The sequence below is a fragment of the Amblyraja radiata genome, chromosome 1, assembly GCF_010909765.2.
Source record: "Amblyraja radiata isolate CabotCenter1 chromosome 1, sAmbRad1.1.pri, whole genome shotgun sequence".
In the NCBI taxonomy this organism is placed as follows: Eukaryota; Metazoa; Chordata; class Chondrichthyes; order Rajiformes; family Rajidae; genus Amblyraja; species Amblyraja radiata.
In genome coordinates this window covers 185,820,901-185,842,618 of record NC_045956.1, presented here as the reverse complement: position 1 = coordinate 185,842,618, position 21,718 = coordinate 185,820,901, and the positions used below count along the sequence as shown (strand labels likewise).

Genomic DNA, 21,718 nt, shown 5'->3' with positions numbered 1-21,718 from the left:
TGCGACGTCGCGCGGCCCGGGCCAAAACTCCTCAGCTGGTCACCGGCTAGGCTTTGTGTGCAGTCCGGCACCTAGACCAACTCATCATTCACCCAGCCACGGCTGAGTCGGTCAACGAATTGCCGTCGGGAATTTGTACCTTATTTTTGACCTTCTGTCCCTTATTTGGGAGTGAGAAAGTCGGCAACCCTATCAGTGGGAACAAAGGTATTATTGAATACAAAGATTGGGGTATTATGATGTACAGTGGGCATCACAGAAGTGTGAAAATGCACACCTCCAGATTCAGGGACAGTTTCTTCCCAGATGTTATCAGGCAACTGAACCATCCTACCACAACCAGAGAGCAGTGCTGAACTACTATCTACCTCATTGGTGACCCTTGGACTATCTTTGATTGGACTTTACTGGCTTTACCTTGCCGATTCCCGTATCATATATCAAAACACTTGTAACGATGTATTGTCTTTCCGCTGACTAATATCTTGCACTAAACGTTATTCTCTTTATCATGTGTCTGTACACCGTGGATGGTTTGACTGTAATCATGTATAGTGTTTTCGCTAACTGGATAGCACGCAACAAAAAAGTGTTTCACTGTACTTCGGTACACGTGACAATAAAATAAACTAGACGAATTAGGCTGCAGCGGTAGAGTTGCAATGACCCGATCCTCACTACTGGTGCTGTCTGTACAGAGTTTGCACGTTCTTCTTGTGACTGTTTGGGTTTTCTCTGGGTGCTCCAATTTCCTCCCACACTCCAAAGACGTATAGGTTTGTAGGTTGACACAAAAGGCTGGAGTATCTCAGCGGGAGAGGCAGCATCTCTGGCGAGAAGGAATGGGCGATGTTTTGGGTCAAGACCCTTCTTCAGACTGATGTCAGGGGAGTGGGCTGGACAGAGATAGAATGTAGTCGGAGACTAAGAGTGGCGGGAGAACTGGGAATGGGGACGGATGGAGAAAGAGGGAAAGCAAGGGCTACCTGAAGTTAGAGAAGTCAATGTTCATACCGCTGGGCTGTAAGCTACCCAAACAAAATATGAGGTGCTGTTCCTCGAAGGTGCTGGGCCTCACTGACAATGGAGGAGGCCCAGGACAGAAAGTATGAACATTGACTTCTCTAACTTCAGATAGTCTTTGCTATCTTGATGTTTGTCTGTATTGTGCATTCCAAGGATCCTGAATGGTTATCAAATCCACCAGTTGTGAATCTTTGAAAGACACATAGTCAAGTCAAGTCAAGTCAAGTCAAGTCAAGTCAAGTCAAGTCCCATTTATTTATATAGCACATTTAAAAAACAACTCTCGTTGGCCAAAGTGCTTTACATTTGTTATAAGAATAATATAAACAAACAAACTACATACATATATACATGTAGCCCTCGCTCAGTGGACGTCAGGAAAGGTTTGGGAGTAAAGATACGTTTTTAGTCTTGACTTAAAGGAGTCGATGGAGGGGGCAGTTCTGATGGGAATGGAGATGCTGTTCCACAGTCTAGGAGCTGCAACCGCAAAGGCGCGGTCGCCCCTGAGCTTATGCCTAGACCGCGGGATATTCAGCAGCCCCAAGTCGGCCGATCTGAGGGACCTGGAGGTGGAGTGGTGGGTGAGCAGACTTTTGATGTAGGAGGGGCCAAGCCCATTGAGGGCTTTGTAAACATAGAGGAGGGTCTTGAAATGTATATGGAACCGCACATGGAGCCAGTGGAGAGAGGCCAGGATCGGGGTGATGTGGTTCCTTTTTCGGGTGCCCGTCAGGAGTCTCGCTGCGGCGTTTTGGACCAGTTGCAGGCGGGACAGGGAAGATTGACTGATGCCAGTGTAAAGGGAGTTGCAGTAATCTAGGCGGGAGGAGATGAATGTGTGGATGATCTTTTCAAGGTCATCAAACTGGAGGAATTGTTTTATTTTAGCTATCGTCCGAAGCTGAAAGAAGCTAGCTTTTACCACGGCAGTGCTGAGTCAAATATCCCGCCGAAGTGCTGGAGTAACTCAGCGAGTCAGGCAACATCTCAGGAAAACATGAATTGGTTCCATATACCTACCACACTTTGTGTAAAAACAAATGTTGCCCACTCAGGTCCCAATTAAATCTTCCCCCCCCTTCGCCTTAAACCTATGCCCTCAGATCCTCAACTGTGGAAATATAGTCATAAGGCCATAGAGTATCACAGCATGGAAACAGGCCCTTCGGCCCCACTTGCCCATACCGGCCAACATGTCCCATCTACACTAGTCCCAATGCGTGCGTTTGGCCCGTATCCATCTAAACTTGATCAATCCATGTACCTGTCTGAGTGAAACATATAAGATTGTTAAGGGCTTGGACACACTAGAGGCAGGAAACATGTTACATAGAAACATAGAAATTAGGTGCAGGAGTAGGCCATTCGGCCCTTCGAGCCTGCACCGCCATTCAATATGATCATGGCTGATCATCCAACTCAGTATCCCGTACCAGCCTTCTCTCCATACCCTCTGATCCCCTTAGCCACAAGGGCCACATCTAACTCCCTCTTAAATATAGCCAATGAACTGGCCTCGACTACCCTCTGTGGCAGAGAGTTCCAGAGATTCACCACTCTCTGTGTGAAAAAAGTTCTTCTCATCTCGGTTTTAAAGGATTTCCCCCTTATCCTTAAGCTGTGGCCCCTTGTCCTGGACTTCCCCAACATCGGGAGCAATCTTCCTGCATCTAGCCTGTCCAACCCCTTAAGAATTTTGTAAGTTTCTATAAGATCCCCTCTCAATCTCCTAAATTCTAGAGAGTATAAACCAAGTCTATCCAGTCTTTCTTCATAAGACAGTCCTGACATCCCAGGAATCAGTCTGGTGAACCTTCTCTGCACTCCCTCTATGGCAATAATGTCCTTCCTCAGATTAGGAGACCAAAACTGTACGCAATACTCCAGGTGTGGTCTCACCAAGACCCTGTACAACTGCAGTAGAACCTCCCTGCTCCTATACTCAAATCCTTTTGCTATGAAAGCTAACATACCATTTGCTTTCTTCACTGCCTGCTGCACCTGCATGCCCACTTTCAATGACTGGTGTACCATGACACCCAGGTCTGGCTGCATCTCCCCTTTTCCTAGTCGGCCACCATTTAGATAATAGTCTGCTTTCCTGTTTCCGATGTTGGGGGAGTTCAGAACCAGGGGCCACAGTTGAAGATTAAGGCGTAAGCCATTTGGAACGGAGATGAGGAAACACTTTTTCTCACAGAGAGTGGTGAGTCTGTGGAATTCTCTGCCTCAGAGGGCGGTGGAGGCAGGTTCTCTGGATACTTTCAAGAGAGAGCTAGATAGGGCTCTTAAAAATAGTAGAGTCAGGGAATATGGGGAGAAGGCAGGAACGGGGTACTGATTGTGGATGATCAACCATGATCACATTGAATGGCGGTGCTGGCTCGAAGGGCCGAATGGCCTACTCCTGCACCTATTGTCTATTGTCTATTGTCTGAATGTTTCCTAAGCATATTCCACTCATAAATAAATAAATTCCTTTCACGATCTTGTACACCTCTACAAGATCACCCCTCATCTTCCTGCGCTCTGATGAATAAAGTCCTAACCTGCTCAACCTCCTCTTATTGCAGCTGAAGCCCTGGGGCCCTGGCAACATCCTCGTAAATCTTCTCTCACCCTCTCCAGCTTGTCGGAGAAATGTAATTCCATTTAATTCACAATCCATTCATTCATTGTCCATCACTTTGGATCAGCGGCCAGCGCAACACCTCGCCTCATGAATTTCCCTTCTTCTCGGGGCGCCCGCGGGGACAGGAACTCAAAGACAAATACAGAGCAAGGCTAACAGAAGCCTGTATCAGCTCAGCTGTGTTAGCTGTACAGGTTGGAGCAGGAGCTCGAGTCAATTTTAAATTGTCCCTTCCCGAATCGCTAAAGGAAATAAATCTAGCGCTGTGGTATTCCGCTAAACTCACAAGCAGGGCTGAGATTGGAAATGATCCACGTTGGTTTGAAAGGGGGTAATTGGCGTGGCATCAAATATTAGTGAACAATTACATTTGGTGTTGGAGGCAAAGTGCCAGATTACAAAATGTGTTGAGTCGGTTGAATTGGATCGGGGAGACGGATAATCCCTAAACTGCAAGGATCATTGAGCCAGGGTGATGGCATGCCACACACGGCGTTACGGTGGCACAGCGGTAGGATCACTGCCTCGCAGCGCCAGAGACCCGGGTTCGATCCTGACCACAGGTGCTGTCTGCACGGAGTTTGCACGTTCTCCCTGAGACCCTGTAGCAGGGACTGTCGCAATATTTATGAAACATTTACACGGGTATATGGATCGGACAGATTTAGAGGGATATGGGCCAAACGCAGGCAGGTGTGACTACTGTAGATGGGATGGTGAGGGGAAGTTGGGCAGAAGAACCTGTTTCCACATTGCATGACTCTGTGACCACGTGGTTTTCTCCGGGTGCTCCGGTTTCCTCCCACATTCCAAAGACATGCAGGTTTGTAGGTTAATTGGCCTCTGTAAATTGTCCCTATTGTGTATGATAGAACTAGTGTAGGGGTGATCACTGGTCAGTGCAGAGTTGGTGGGCCTGTTTGGAAAGAGGATGTACTTGCTTACAGACAGGAAGAGACACAGCAGGTGCCTACAGACAGGAAGTGACATAGCTGGCGTCCTGGTGCCGTAGCAACAACCTAGAGCTCAATGCTCTTAAGACAGTGGAATTAATTGTAGACTTTAGGAGAGCTCCCCCTCCCCTCACCCCACTCACCATCAACAACATCACAGTCACATCTGTGGTCCTTTAATCTCCATCATCTCCAAGGACCTTAAATGGGGGGCTACCATTGACTCCACAGTCAAAAAGACACAACAGAGGATGTACTTCCTGCGGCAGCTGAGGAAGCACAATCTGCCACAGGCAATGATGGTCCAATTCTACACGGCCATCGTAGAGTTTGTCCTCACCTTCTCCATCATGGTCTGGTTTGGCTCAGCCACCAAGCACGACACCTGGAGGCTGCAGCGAATCGTCCGATCAGCAGAGAAGGTTATTGGCTGCAACCTTCCCTCCATTGATGAACTGTACACTGCAAGGGCCAGGAAGCAAGCGGGCAAGATCATCTCTGACCCCTCTCACCCTGGCCACAAACTCTTTGAATCACTTCCCTCTGGAAGGCGACTCCGGACTGTCAAAGCTGCCACAGCCAGACATAAAAACAACTTTTATCCACGAGTCGTAGGTCTACCAAACAGCCAAATATCTGTAGCCTCCTTTTGCTCTGATATTTTATTTAATTCACATGTTTAATCGATAATGTTTTATTATTAATGTTTGGTGTTTTATGTGTCATTCCTAACTGTCACTGTATGTCATGTTGTCACTTGCGGGTGGAGCACCAAGGCAAATTCCTTGTATGTGAATACTTGGCCAATAAACTTATTAATTCATTCTTTTATTCATTCATTCATTCATTCCACGCTGTATCGCCTATACTAAACTAAACTAAACTGAACCTGTTAAATGAGCAGTGAAGTTATAATGGGGATGCTGGTGCAAATATCTGCTATTTTATTGCCCCTGTCTGTGGCTCTGGAGCTCCAATCGCAACCTCTAAATACAGTGAAGTGTGAGGTGTTGAGATGAAAAGATTGAATACGTGAGACAAAAGGATTGAAGAGTTGTGAATTGTGAAGCTAGAGGAATGAATATGGGTGGAGGGGTAAGAGGAGGGGAGCAATAGGTTTGAGTCCAAGTGGGGGAGAGACAGAGACAGGGCCGGTGGGTGGGGAAGGAGCTGGGATTTTCATAAACCTCCAGTTCCTTGTTTCTGTATTATACTAGACTAAGTGGGACCTGTTGGGTCTCTGTCACACGAGAGGCCTGGTCCCCCAACGCAACCCGTTCCTCAATGCAATATTCCGCCACTCACCCGATCCCCCAATGCAAACGGTCCCCCCAATGCAATATTGCACCACTCACGCATAGCCCCCAACTGGGCAGGCACGGCTCATTTCCCCTCATCCCCAGCACTCCCTCCCCCTCCTCTTCACCCTCCCTCTTCTTTCCTCCTCCCCTCCCCAAGTCCCTCCTTCACCTCTCCCTCCCTCTCCTTTCCCCTACCCTCAGTCAATCCCTCCCTCCCTCCATAACTCTTCTCCCCTCCCTACCCCCTCCTACCCCTCTACCCCCCCCACTCCTCACCTCCCCCTGTCCCCCCCACCATCCCTCCTGACCTCCCCCACTGCCCTCCTCACCCTCTATCCCCCACTCCCTACCTTTCCCACTCCCCCCCTCCTCCTCCTATCCCTCTATTCTCCCTCCTTCCCCACTCTCCTCACCTCCCCCACTTTCCCCCTCTCCCTCAATCCCTCCTATAAATCAGACCGGCAAAGTTTGCCGTGGAGGAGTTGCCGATGGCCCGGCAGGCGGCTCAGTGGTTAAAGTTGCTGCCTCTCAGCACCAGAGACCCGGGTTCGATCCCGGCTGCGGGTGCTGTCTGCACAGAGTTCGTACGTTCTGCCCTTGACCTGCGTGGGTTTTCTACGGGTACTCCGGGGTTTCCTCCCACACTCCAAAGACGTGCAGGTTTGTATGTTAATTGGTTGGGGTAAAATTGTAAATGGTTCGTACTGTCTGTAGGATAGTGTTAGTGTGCGGGGATCGCTGCTCGGCACTGTCTCGGTGGGCCGGAAGGCTTGTATCCGCTCTGTATCTCTCAACACAACTGACTTGTATTTCACTCTTGTTGTGATTGCAGGTGTTTCTCATTGGGCTGATAGCAGACAGGAAGTTCCAACACTTCAATGCTGTACTGGAAGCTTACATTCGACAGCACTTCAGTGCTACCTTGGCTTACAAGTACGTTGACAAAAAGTGATGCGTTTTCATTCATTCAATGAATCATTGAGTATCATTCAAGTTGGTCGTCAAGTAGATCATTTGAATAACATTGGCTTTTCTTCGATTTGTGGCTCGGTGGCGCAGCGGTAGAGACCCGGGTTCCATCCTGACTACGGGTGCTGTCTGTACGGATTTGTACGTTCTCCCCGTGACCTGCGTGGGTTTTCTCCGGGGTCTCCTGTTTTCATCCACGCTCCAAAGACGTGCAGGTTTGTAGGTTAATTGGCTTGGTATAACTGTAAATTGTCCCTAGTGTGTGTAGGATAGTGTAAGAGTGCGGGGATCGCTGGGCGGCGTGGACTTAGTGGGCTGAAGGACCTGTTTCCGCGCTGTATCTCTAAAACTAAAAATAAGTGTTGGTGGTAAACTCATAATAGGCCTACAAATAGTTTAATTTAGTTTGGAGACACAGCGTGGAAAAAGGCCCTTCGGCCCTCGGAGTCCGTGCCGACCAGCGAATACCTGTACACTAGTTCTATCCAACACACTAGGGACAATATACAGAAGCCAATTGGCCTACAAACCTGTAAACCTGGAGTGTGGAGGGAAACCGGAGCACCCAGTGAAAACCCACACGGTCACAGGGAGAACGTACAAACTCCGTACAGATAGCACCCGTAGTCAGGGTCGAACCCGGGTCTCTATCAGGCAGTAACTCTACCGCTGTGCCAGCGTGCTGCGCTGTGTGGTATACTATGCATCTGGCTACGTAATTCTTGCAGATTAGGAATTATCCTTCACCCCTTTCTAATTCAACCGATGTAATACATTTTGTAATCTCACACTTTACCCCTCTGCGCCACTGTGCCACTGTGCCACTCGTTTGATTAGATCTTTCCTAAATTCATAATTTTTCTGTAACAGACACGTCAACAAAGTCAATGTTAGCCCTCCGTGTTATCCTTTGTCTCATTCCTTCACTTATTTCCCTTTGTCACAGAGTCAAAGAACATTAAACAGTATAATTACATTTTTTTTTTCACAATTATAATACCGTTTATTGTCAATTGAACCTCAAATGAAGTTCAAACGATATTTGGTTTCTGCAGTCGTACAACAAGAAAAGAACCAAGACACACAATTAACACAATTTACACAAACATCCATCACAGTGAACCTCCTTCTCACTGTGATGGAAGGCAAAGTCTTGTCTCTCCCCTGCTCTCCATTCTTCTCCCGATGGCATGTCCCGCGGCCGTTAAGTCCACGCCGGGTGATGTAAGGCCCTGCTCCGGGTCGCCTTCAACCCCGCGACTTGGGCGGGAGAAGTTGCCGTTGCGGGAGCTCCGAAAAGCGGTCTCCCACCAGGGACCCGCGAGCTCCCGATGTCACCATGCACCGGGCCTGCAGCTGCAGCCTCCGAAGCTCCGGAGTCGGGCCGCAGCCGCAGGCCACCACCGCTCCCCATGCTCCGATGCCGGCCAGCTCCACGATGGTGAGTCCGCAGGCTCCGCGACTGGAGCCCCCAGGTCGTTCCGGTTGGAGGCCGCTCCACGGTGCTAGGCCCCAACGACAACGGAGACCCGAAAGGGAAAAGGTTTAAAGGGAAGAGATTTAAAAGTTTCCCCCACCCGCCCCACACATATACACAGTTAAAAACAATATATAAACCACTACAAACTATACACTCAACGGGACTAAAAAATAAAAAAAGACAGACGGACTGCAGAGACCGCTGCAAACGTCGATAGCGCAAGAATAAACCTATATTTTCCAGTTGAGTTGGAGGCAAGGCTCAGTGCTGCAGTTGACAGAGCTGCTGCCTCACAGATGCAAGAAATTGCAGCCAATTGTGGCCATAGCCCCGGGCCTTCACACAAACCAACCTCCCTTAGATCGACTCCATCTACACCTCACGCTGCCTCGGCAAGGCCAACAAGGACCAGTCGCACCCCGGCTACTCCCTCTTCTCCCCTCTCCCATCGGGCAAGAGGTACAGAAGTATGAAAATGCACACCTCTAGATTCAGGGACAGTTTCTTCCCGGCTGTTATCAGGTAACAATCCTGTTACCAACTAGAGAGCGGTCCTGGCCTCCCATCTACCTCATTGGAGACCCTCGTACTATCTTTACTGGACTTTATCTTGCACTAAACGTTATTCCCTATACCCTGTATCTGTACACTGCGGACAGCTGTAATCATGTATAGTTTCATTGTTTTTGAGCCTCAAACAGTGATCCACTAACCAGGCAAGTGGAATATATTCAAGGTTTCAAGGTCAGTTTATTTTCACATGTACCAATTAAGGTTCAGTGAAATTCAAATTGCCATACTAAAACAAAAAGCAACAACTACATAAAAGTTAACATAAACATCCACCACAGCGGATTCCCCACACTCCTCACTGTGATAGAAGGCAATAAAGTCCAAACTTCTTCCTCTTTTATTCTCCCGCGGTCGGGGCAGTCGAACCATCCGCAGTCGGGCGATCGTAGCCACCGCGTTGAGGTGATCGAAGCTCCCATGTCAGGGTGATCGCAGCTCCTGTGTTGGGGTGATGGATACTCCTGTGTCAGGGTGATGGAAACTCCTGTGTCGGGGTGATAGAAACTCCTGTGTCGGGGTGATGGAAACTCCTGTGTCGGGGTGATGGAAACTCCTGTGTCGGGGTGATGGAAACTCCTGTGTCGGGGTGATGGAAACTCCTGTGTCGGGGTGATGGAAACTCCTGTGTCGGGGTGATGGAAACTCCTGTGTCGGGGTGATGGAAACTCCTGTGTCGGGGTGATGGAAACTCCTGTGTCGGGGTGATGGAAACTCCTGTGTCGGGGTGATGGAAACTCCTGTGTCGGGGTGATGGAAACTCCTGTGTCGGGGTGATCTAAACTCCAACATCGGGGTGATCGATATTCCCGCGTCAGGGCGGGCGAAACTCCTGCTGCTTGGACTTCCCGAAGTCGGTCTCTACTCAGAGACCACGAGCTCCGTGACGTTACAGTTCCGCAGGGTCCCGTGCGCGGTAGAGCTCAGAGGTCGATCCCTGGCAAGGGGATCGCGGGCTCTGTGATGTTATAGTCCCACGGTGGAGCTCTCGAAATCAGTCTCCAGCAAAGGCCATCAACTCCTCCATGTTAGGCTGCAGTGCGGACGGAGATACCATACGGAGAAAAATAAACGCATCTCCGTCGAGGTAAGAGATTAGAAAAAGTTTCCCCCAAACTCCCCACCCCCACAAGCTAAAGAACAATAAAAACATACATTTAACACATACAAACAACACAACAAAGGAAGGGACAGACAGACTGTTGGAGAGGCAGCCATTACTGGCGCCACCTGATGGTCTATTCCAACACACTTCTGACTTTACTATGGACTTCACTTACTGAGCAGACGAAGAACTTACTTTAAACTTTAGAGTTACAGCGCGGAAACAGGCCCTTTGCCCCACCGAGTCCGCGCCGACCAGCGATCCCCATACTCCAACACAATCCAACACACTAGCGACAATTTACAATTTTTACTGAAGCCAATTAACCTGCAAACCTGTACGTCTTTGGAGTGTGGGAGGAAACCAGAGCAACCGGGGAAAACCCACACAGGTCACAGAGAGAACGTACAAACTCCATACCGATACGACCCGTAGTCAGGATCGAACCCAGGTCTCTGGCGCTGTGAGGCTGCAAACCTACTGCCGCACCACTGTGCCACCACTAAAATATTCTTTCTGCTGACTGGATAGCACGTGATCTCGGTACACGTGACAATAAATTAAACTAAAACCAAACTGATCAATATTTTTCATTCATTGTTCTATATCTCTCTACATCATCGTCTATATATCTTGTTTCCCCAATCCCTAACCAGCCTGAAGAAGGGCCTCGACCTGAAATCTCACCCATTCCTTCTGTCCCGAGACGCTGCCTGTCCCGCTGAGTTACTCCAGCTTTTTGTGTATATCTGACTGCTAAATATCACAGTGCATTGTTTGCTGAGTGTGATTTGGGATTATACTCTCTCTAAGGGTGACTCTCATTCTGGTTGTAGAAAGTTGCTGTCAGTGCTGACGGAGTATGTGGATACGGCGAGCCGCGGCCTCGACTGCGAGCCTCTCAAACGAGCATTCAAAGCATTGGAGTACATCTTCAAGTTCACCGTCCGTTCAAGATGCCTCTATTCGCAGTAAGTCCCTCCATTTCTTGGCCGTAGAAACATCGAAACATAGACAATAGGTGCAGGAGTAGGCCATTCGGCCCTTCCAACCAGCACCGCCATTCAATGTGATCATGGCTGATCATCCATAATCAGTACCCCGTTCCTGCTTTCTCCCTTTCTCCTTCGATTCCGTTAGCCCCAAGAGCGAAATCTAAGTTTCTCTTGAAAACATCCAGTGAATAAGTGAGTTCGGGATTCCGAAAAACACAAGGAATCATGGGATTTGTCAAAGGTCACAAGCGATAAAAACTCTTGGCAACCATGCACGGCATGGACACAGACGTGCGCCTCATCCGCAGCCAGGATCGATCCCGGGTCTCCGGAGCTGCAATCGCTGCTGGACCGCCACTGGACCATCCCCGTCCCCTCCCGAGTGCCCACCACCCCTCCACCCCGTCACCCCCCCCTCCCCCATCTAGGTGTTGGGAGTCTAACGGGAGCGACGCCCCCAGGCCCACAGCCAGCATGGAGAAGCAGGTACTGTACATGGTTCATTGAACGTGTAGATAGGGTGGTCAAAACCTATTTCGGTACTTTGGGCGTCATCAGTCAGAGCATTGAGTATAAACGTTGGAATGTCATGGTGCAGTTGTATAAAACATTGGTGAGGCCACATTGAGAATATTGTGGTCAGTTTTGGACACCATGTTATAGGACAGATGTAAAGAGTGTGGAGAAGATTTACGAGGGTGTTGCCAGGACTCGAGGGCCTCAACTACGGAGAGAGGTTGAGCCTCCAAGGACTCTATTCCATGAAGCATAGGAGGATGAGAGGTGATCTTAGCGAGGTGTAAAAAATCATGAAAGGAATAGATCGGGTAGACGCACAGAGTCTCTTGAGCAGAGTAGGGGAATCGAGGACCAGAGTGCATAGGTTTAAGGTGAGGGGGGAAAGATCCAGTAGGTACCTGAGGGGTATCTTTTTCATGCAAAGGGTGGTGGGCCTATGGAACAAGCTAGATGCAGGAAAAATGTTCCCAATGTTGGGCGAGTCCAGAACCAGGGGCCATAGTCTTAGAATATAGGGGAGGTCATTTAAGACTGGGGTGAGAAAAAACTTTTTCACCCAGAGAGTTGTGAATTTATGGAATTCCCTGCCACAGAGGGCAGTGGAGGCCAAGTCACTGGATGGATTGCAAAGAGAGTTAGATAGAGCTCTAGGGGCTAGTGGAGTAAAGGGATATGGGGAGAAGGCAGGCACGGGTTGTTGATTGGGGACGATCAGCCATGATCACAATGAATGGCGGTGCTGGCTCGAAGGGACGAATGGCCTTCTCCTGCACCTATTTTCTATGTTTCTAAGCTGCAGGAGGAGGTAGTTGAGGCTGGTACTATCTCAACATTTAATAAACATTCAGATAGGTACATGGATAGGACAGGTTTGGATGGATATGGGCCAAATGCAGGCAAGTGGGGCTAGTATAGGTGGGACATGTTGACTGGTGTGGGCATGTTGGGCCAAAGGGCCTGTTTCCATGCTGTAAGACTCTATGATTCTACAATACATTGTGATAAAAAAATACTAGACATGAAAAACAATCCAGCTGTTCACAGTGCACATAAAGTTCATAATTTCATGTCATAGGAGCAGAATTAGGCCATTTGGCCCATCGAGTCTACTCCACCATTTAATCATGGTTGATCTATTTTTCCATCACAACCCCATGAGAGGGGATCTTATTGTAATATATAAGATTATTAAGGGATTGGACACACTATGGGCAGGAACCATGTTCCCAATGTTGGGGGAGTCCAGAACCAGGGGCCACAGTTTCAGAATAAGGGGTAGGCCATTTAGAACAGAGATGAAGAAACACTTTTTCACGCAGAGAGCTGTGAGTCTGTGGAATTCATAATTCTCTGGATGCTTTCAAGAGAGAGTCAGATAGAGCTCTTAAAGATAACAGAGTCAGGGGATATGGAGAGGAGACAGGAACAGGGTACTGATTGTGGATGATCAGCCATGATCACATTGAATGGCGGTGCTGACTCAAAGGGCCGAATGGCCTACTCCTGCACCTACTGTCTGTTGTCTATTGTTTGATATTTCCATCATGGGGATGAAAGGTTGTGATTGTCAGTAATGACAGAGGCAGGGGTTAGGACACAGTTGACCAACTGCTGCCTTGTTTCAGGCTCTATGAGGGCAAGGAGAAGAAGGAGTATGAAGATTCGGTGCGAATACTACTGGAGAAATTCAATGTCCTGATGAAGTCATCACTGGAAGGCAACACGTTGCTGATGCAGGTAAGTAAACACGAGGAAGAAGCAGAGTTGGATTCTGGGGACACTTGTCCATGGATATGCTCATAGAGGGTAGACAAAAATGCTGGAGAAACTCAGCGGGTGCGGCAGTGTCTATAGAGCGAAGGAAATAGGCAATGTTTTGGGCCGAAACCCTTCAGACTGATGCAAGGTGGGGGGGGGGCGGCGGGAAGAAGAAAGGAAGAGGAGGAGCCAGAGGGTTGAGAAGGGGAGCTGGGAAGGGGAGGAGACAGCACGGGCTACCGGAACTGGGAGAAGTCAATGTTCATGCCGCTAGGGTGTAGGCTGCCCAAGCGGTATATGAGGTGCTGCTCCTCCAATTTACGGTGGTGCTCACTCCTGCCATGGAGGAGGCCCAGGACAGAAAGGTCGGATTCGGAATGGGAGGGGGAGTTGAAGTGCTGAGCCACCGGGAGGTCAGGTTGGTTAGTGCGGACCGAGCTGAGGTGTTTGGTGAAACGATCGCCAAGCCTAAGCTTGGTTTCACCGTTGTAGATCAGCTGACATCTAGAGCAGCGGATGCAATAGATGAGGTTGGAGGAGATGCAGGTGAACCATTGTCGCACCTGGAACGACTGCTTGGGTTCTTGAATGGAGTCGACGGGGGTGGTAAAGCGACACGTGTAGCATCTCTTGCGGTTACAAGGGAAATGCTCATCGAGTCCTGGTTTATTGTCACGTGTACCGAGCTGTAGTGATAAGCAGAGAAAAGTGAAAAACTGTGGAATTCATTGCCACACAAGGCTGTGGAGGCCAAATCATTGGATATTATTAAGGCAGAAGTGGACAGATTCATGTCTGAAATGATTCCTTCTCTCCAGAGATGCTGCCTCTCCCACTGAGTTACTCTGGCGTTTTGTGTCTATATTTGGTTTAAACCAGCATCTGCAGTTCCTTCCTGCACAGATTCTTGATTGGTGCGGGTGTCAGGGGTTATGGGAAGAAGGCGAGAGAATGGGGTTAAGAGGGAAAGATAGATCAGCCATGATTGAATGGCGGAGTGGACTGGATGGGCCGAATGGCCTAATTCTTCCCCTATCACTTATGAACTTATGAACTTTTTGGTGCATGTTATGCAGTTAGTGGAAAGACAATACATGATTACAATCGAGCTATCCACAATATACAAGTATAGGATAAAATTAATAACGTTTAGTGCAAGATGAATTCCAGTCAAGTCCGATTAAAGATAGTCCGAGGATCTCCTGTTAGATAGAAGCTCAGGACAGCTCTCTAGTTGTTCGTAGGATGGTTCTGTTGCCTCATAACAGCTGGGAAGAAACTGTATCTGGACCTTCTGCAGTTGTACAGAGCCCTAGTGAGACCACACCTGGAGTATTGTGTGCAGTTTTGGTCCCCTAATTTGAGGAAGGACATTCTTGCTATTGAGGTAGTGCAGCGTAGGTTTACTCCTGCACCTATTGTCTATTGTCTGGAGGTGTGCGTTTTCACACTTCTATAGCTCTTGCCCGATGGGAGAGTGGAGAAGGAGGAAGTGACCAGGGTGAGACTGGTCCTTGATTATGCTGGTGGCCTTGTAGATGGAGTCAATGGAAGGGAGATTGGTTTGTGTGATGGTCTGGGATGCGTCCACAATTCTCTGCAATTTCTTGCGGTTTTGGATGGAGCTGTTCCCAAACCGTGCTGTGATGCATCCCGATAAAATGCTTTCTACTTTTGTGCCAGTTTTCCTGCATCTCTGACATGGTGAACAATAGAATAATATGGAGACATAATTACTTGAGAGCATAAGATATGTGTAAGAGACAATAAGTGCGAAGTTATCGGACCAATTAGATTACTGCCCTGGGAGCCAGCATAGACCTGATGGGCCCAATGGTGTCCTATGTCATAGCAAGAGGATTTGAGTATAGGAGCAAGGAGGTCCTACAGCAGTTGTACAGGGCCCTGGTGAAACCACACCTGGAATATTGTGTACGGTTTTGGTCTCCTAATCTGAGGAAGGACATTCTAGCCATTGAGGGAGTGCAGCGTTGGTTCACCAGGCTAATTCCCGGGATGGCGGTCCCAATCGACATATGATGAAGGAATGGGTTGACTGGGCTTGTATTCACTGCAATTTAGAAGGATGAGAGTGGATCTTATAGAAACATTAAATATTATTAAGGGATTGGACAGGCTAGATGCCGGAAACATGTTCCCGATGTTGGGGAGGGGGGGGGGGGGGGGAAACAAGGGGGTCACTGTTTAAGATTAAGGGGTAGGCCATTTAGGACTGAGATGAGGAAAAACATTTTCACCCAGTTGTGAATCTGTGGACTTCTCTGCCACAGAAGGCAGTGGAGGCCAATTCACAGGATGGAGAGAGTTAGATAGAGCCCTTAAAGATAGCGGAGTCGGGATATGTGGAAAAAGCAGGAACGGGGTACCGATTTGGATGATCAGCCATGATCATATTGAATGGTGGTGCTGGCTCAAAGGGCGGAATGGCCTCCTCCTGCAGCTATTTTCTATGTTCTATGTTGAATGCATGTATTGATCAGCACTAGGTCCTGATAACTCATCGGATTCCCTATCTCTTCCCATTCCAGGGAGCTTCCCTCAAGTACTTGCCGATGATTCTTCAAGATGTTGCAACAACCTTTGATCCAGTCTTACTGAGGTAAGCGATATAGATACAGGAACTGGAGGTGCTGGTTTACAAAAGAATGTACAGAATACTGAAGGTAGACAAGAATGCTGGAGAAACTCTGCGGGTGAGGCAGCATCTACGGAGCGATGGAATAGGTGACGTTTCAGGTCGAGACCCTTCTTCAGATATATGTGGGCGTGGGGGGGGGGGGGGGTGGGAAGAAGAAAGAAAGAGGCGGAGACAGTGGGCTGTGGGAGAGCTGGGAAGGGGAGGGGAAAGATGGAGAAAGCAAGGACTACCTGAAATTGGAGAAGTCAATGTTCATACCGCTGGGGTGTAAATTACCCAAGCAAAATATGAGGTGCTGCTCCTCCAATTTGCGGTGGGACTTACTCTGTCCATGGAGGAGGCCAAGGACAGAAAGGTCGGATTGGGAATGGGAGGGGGAGTTGAATTGCTGAGCCACCGGGAGATCAGGTTGGTTATTGCGAACTGAGCGGAGGTGTTGGGCGAAGCGATCACCAAGCCTGCGCTTGGTCTCACCGATGTAGAGCAACTGAGACAAGAATACTGAAGTAGCACAGCGGGTCAGACTGCACCTTCAGAGAACATGGATAGATGATGTTTCAGGATGGCAGCCTGTCAGATAACCCTTCGCACCGACCAGCGAACACCCCACGTTCCATCCTGCACACTAGGGACAATTTGCAGAAGCCAATTAACCTTAAAATCCACGCGTCTTTGGCGTGTGGGAGGAATCCAGATCAGCCGGAGAAAACACAAGCGGTCGCAAGCAGTCACGTATAAACTCCGTACAGACAGCATCTGAAGTCAGGAACAAACCCAGATTCTTTGGTGCTGTGAGGCAGCAACTCTACAGTGGTTTCTCCAACTAATGGATCGAACAGGGGCATTCAAACTTTTCAGCATGAGGGCCACATTATATATTTAGCACAATTTGGGCCCTGGTGAGACCATGCCTGGAGTATTGTGTGCAGTTTTGGTCCCCTAATTTGAGGAAGGACATTATTGCTATTGAGGGAGTGCAGCGTATGTTTACAAGGTTATATCCTGGGGTGGCAGGACTGTCATATGCTGAGAGAATGGAACAGCTGGGCTTGTATACTCTGGAGTTTAGAAGGATGAGAAGGCATCTAATTGAAACATAAGATTGTTAAGGGTTTGGACACGCTAGAGGTAGGAAACATGTTCCCGATGTTGGGGGAGTCCAGAACCAGGGGCCACAGTTTAAGAATAAGGGGTAAGCCATTTAGAACGGAGACGACGAAACACTTTTTCTCACAGAGAGTGGTGAGTCTGTGGAATTCTCTGCCTCAGAGGGCGGTGGAGGCAGGTTCTCTGGATACTTTCAAGAGAGAGCTAGATAGGGCTCTTGAAGATAGCGGAGTCAGGGGTTATGGGGAGAAGGCAGGAACGGGGTACTGATTGGGGATGATCAGCCATGATCACATTGAATGGCGGTGCTGGCTCGAAGGGCCGAAAGGCCTACTCCTGCACCCATTGTCTATTGTCTATATTTGTGGGCCGTAGGCAAAAAATAAAGAATTGTCAGCTTTACAGATTTAATGAACTCAAAAAAGAACTTAATTAAAACAAATGGAAGAAATTCAAAACAAAACTTGTCGCCATCAATCAAGGTTAACCAACAAAATCATAGAGTTTTAATGGGAAGGATGGAACTGCTTTTTTGATTTCAAAATGTCATTGAATTGAGGATCCAATTTTCAGGAGCCAATTATGAGGATGGACTTCAAATGCTCAAGTGAATAATTCATTAAGAATTCTATGTACTGCACAAATACATTGATGAGCTAAAATAGTAAGATTAAACGAGAACTTACCAGTTTGAAGTTTGATCTGTATTTTATGAGGAGTTACGATGAGGGATTACGTGAAGAACCCGCTCAGTGCGCAGGCGCGGCATACTTCCAAGCAGCGGTGTGGAATCACAGATAGACACAGTTATTTTGAAGTAAACATAGTAAAGATAAGGAGACATCAATTTATTAGTTTGATCCATATAATGAGGGTGGGAGCGGAGGGCACGTAATCCCTCATCGTAACTCCTCATAAAATACAGATCAAACTTCAAACTGGTAAGTTCTCGTTTAATCTTACTATTTTACTTCGGAGTCACGTGAGTGACTACGTGAAGATTTCAAAGCTCTGTGATTTCAAACCGTGTAACAGTTTCATTTCACTCACTGCCGAAGTTCTTGAGGGAGGAAGTGTTATCGTAATGAACCAATGAGTCTATTTGTAGAAAAACACAATGGTATTTTTTAAACAATAACAACAAAGAATTAAGTTGCTCCCCTGGGCTTAAATTAAATATTTGCAGTTCGTAAATCTTTACTGCAAATAAACCAGGTTTTGCCAACGGCTTATTATAAATTTTCTGAACGGTCTTTTCCCTTCCCACCATCCTGCTGTAGCCAGGATGTGGTGTATAGGCATGTCCATTCTTTAGCCGTCGACATGGATGCTGCCCTGGTGGAATAAAATTTGTACATGTTAGTGTTTATCCCAGCAGTTTCTAGCACCTGCTTGAGCCATCTCGCAATGGTTTGGCTCGTACCCCACCATAAGGTTTTTGTGACTGACCCACAAGGCTTTTCATCTCCCTCGAATATTCTGGTTGTGTCTATGTAGGATAGTAGGTAGGTCATGGCACATAACCGTGGTTCTGGTGGGTAAGCCACGACTGGATTAGGTGTTCCTGGTCTGCTCTGTTTGACCAGTCGCTGGATAACGACAGATCTGGTCTGGAGCTGTGATCATGTTGTCCAGTCGCAATAGGTGTAGTGACTGGACCCTCTGAGCGGATACAAGTGCCATCAACCTAAGCGTCTTTAGTGTAGCTTGCTCGAGGCCGGGGGATCTGGCTGGTGGCCATTCCCTGAGATATGTCAGGACCACACTGATATCCCAAATATGGGTATACCTGGGCTTAGGGCTTGATATTGTAAATGCCCTTCATCAGTTTTACCACCAGTGGATGGGATCCCATCGCCTGTTGTCCTGCCGCTGGTTTGAGATAAGCAGAAAGAGCACTGCGCTGTGTTGATGGCACTGTAGCTGATCCCTACATCGTGGTGTAGATGGCCAGGAACTCCAGTATGTTGGTGGCTGTAGCTGTTGCGTATGTTGTCCATGTTTCCTGGCAGTACTTCTCCCTTTTTTGATGCTGGTTAAGTACTGCCTCTTGGTGGATGTTCGAAGGGATGCCAACATGGTGGTGATGGTTTGTTTGGACAATCCCAGTTCCAGGTAAGGTCTGTTCAAACTTGCAACCCAGACGTTTAATTTTCTCATGGCATGGGTGTTTAGCTTACCTGGTAGGTAAGTAGCTGATAGCCAAATATGTCTTTCGACATACCATTGCCAAATCATGTTGACCAATTTGTCGCATGATAATGATTTTATGCCACCCATATGGTTAATATAAGCCATCACCGTAGTATTTATCAATTTGTAACCGAACATGCAAGTGCTGCATATTAGATACATATGCTTTTAAACCATAAAAGGCGCCCAACATCTCTAGATAGTTAATGCCCATTGTAAGTAGTAATGATGACTCTAGTTTAGTCCATCTACCACTTGTGCTGGATATGGAGTTAGTCGCTCCCCAGCCTTGAGCACTGGCATCTGTTTGAATAACTAAAGTAGGGTTAGTGATAAAGATAGGGCTGAAACTATGCCAAACGTTTTCTGCCCACCACTGTAGCTCTGATATTGCTTCAGTGGGTAAGTTCATGACACGATCATAGTGACCTGTATGTCGTTTTATTGCCCGTACCTTTGCTCTCTGTAAATTTTTTGATAGTGCAAAGGTCCGAATTGTGTAGCCGGAAATGCTGCTACCATTTCCCCAATTACTCTTGCTACTTGTCGAATAGTTGGTCGCTCGTTGACCATTAATTTGTTGCATGATTGTGCTAATTCAACCATTTTTGCCTTTGGCAAGGTAACAGTCATATGGACTGAGTTAATTGTGAAGCCCAGGTAGTCCATGATAGTGGATGGCTTCAACTTAGATTTATCTGGATGTAGGACGAACCCCAGAGTTTCGAGGAGCTGTTTTGTAGCTGATACTGCTGCCACAGCCAATTCCATCGTTTTACCTACTATGAGAATATCCTCCAGATATGCCATGACAATATGTTTTTGTTTTCTTAGTATTGCCATGGCTGGGTTCAATATTTTGGTGAATAATCTTGGGCTGAAGTTCGCCCATAGGGCAATGCTTTGTACCATCCAGATACATTTTAGGTATCTGCGATGATCCTTGTATATGGGTACTAGATAGTAAGCATCTTTAAGATAAATGCTTGCCATGAAGTGTCCTTTGGAATTCAGTTGTTTGGCAGTAACATATGTCTCCATTTTGAAATGTATATACTTAACAAATTTGTTTAGTGATGTTAAGTCAATGATGATGCGACAGACACCATCTTTTTTGGTTTTAGTGAATATATTCGATACAACTTCCAAAGGTTCATGTTTGGTCTTTTCGATGACCCCCTTTGTGATAAGTCTCACCAGTTCAGCTTGTCCCTCACGTTTCTCTTTGACGGAGGGAGAAATACCCTTTGGGGCCATTGTTGAACTGGCGGCGTTTTTTCTGACATGAATTGTATTTTATATCCTGTAATGTTGTTGAGTATATACTTGTCACTCGTGACCATACCCCATGCTTCTTTAAACAAGTGTAATCTCCCCCTTGTTAATAAAGCACCCTTATTCTCTATATGCTGGTAGCGACCAGACCCACCTACCTCCATGGTTATTGGCGATTCTGTTTCTTCATTTTCCTGAAGATTTTGTTCTGACGTGCTGGCGATGTTGGGGGGAGGCGCATTTTCCAGAGGGTCCGCTGCGGGCCCTGATCTGAAAGATCTTTGGGGATAATGTGCGGACCCCAAGCGTTCACCAGTCCCATATTGCGGACGTCGACTGGTGGATGCCGTGGGGTGCTGCCACTTGGGTATCGGAGGTCTTGGTTTGCTCGTCCCGGGGCCTGCCCTCATTAGGCCGAAGGTTTTTGATGCTTCCTGCATCTCCTTCAGTTTTTATTGAAATCTTTCCCAAATAGCAGCGCGTCCGTCTCCGCAGCTGGGGCTTTACACAAGCCAGCAAATTTGGGATTGAGGGCAGGTCTTATGTTTCCCTCCGTAGATTATTGATCTCAAATTGTGTGGTACACATTAATGCCAGCACATCCTGCTGGCAGGTATCCATCTCCGTGGTCTCCACGGAACGAGCAAAGGCTGTGATGGCTGACGTCAGGAGCCTTAGGATCCGCTGTAGCTTGAGTTCTTGGGTCTGGATGTGTGACCCACATGCCCCCAGATTTGGCTGTTGACACTTTTTACTTTGAGGGCCTCACCGTTTTCTGGTGCTGTGTTGTTTCAGCACCTCAGCGAGCACCTTTTCCAGTAATGGTTGATGCTGGCCGCCATTCTTGGTTCCAGCGGTGCTCCAGCCCGTGGGGTTGCTACAAGCGGTCCATCACACCCAACAGCTCTTCATGTTCCTGCACCCCTGGCATACTCCCGAATTCGTCCGCCTGCCCCTGTTCCAGACCAGCCCAGCCCTGGTCACCAATGCTAGCCTCCAGTAATGAGGGAGCAAAGGGCAGTGCATGAGGCACTGTGGAGGGGGTGCCTGACCTCCCTCCGCGAGAGCGCTCTTTCTGCGCATCTCGCTGGAGCTGCTCCAATTGCTGTTGGATGCAGCTCAGGCGGCTGTCTCTCCTCCATTTAGGTGGAGACATGTCCCCGTCCGACGAAT

General features: G+C 48.0%; 1 protein-coding gene across 1 annotated transcript in view; it reads left to right on the top strand.

The window, feature by feature from the left end:
• The window catches only part of LOC116987847 (dedicator of cytokinesis protein 2-like), a 1,012,655-nt gene that overhangs the window by 307,966 nt on the left and 682,971 nt on the right, over positions 1-21,718 (top strand). The window contains exons 21-24 of the mRNA XM_033044139.1: positions 6,748-6,848; positions 10,876-11,010; positions 13,179-13,290; positions 15,861-15,931. Of these exons, the coding sequence (XP_032900030.1) occupies positions 6,748-6,848; positions 10,876-11,010; positions 13,179-13,290; positions 15,861-15,931 (419 nt within the window). The remainder of the gene's footprint in view (positions 1-6,747; positions 6,849-10,875; positions 11,011-13,178; positions 13,291-15,860; positions 15,932-21,718) is intronic.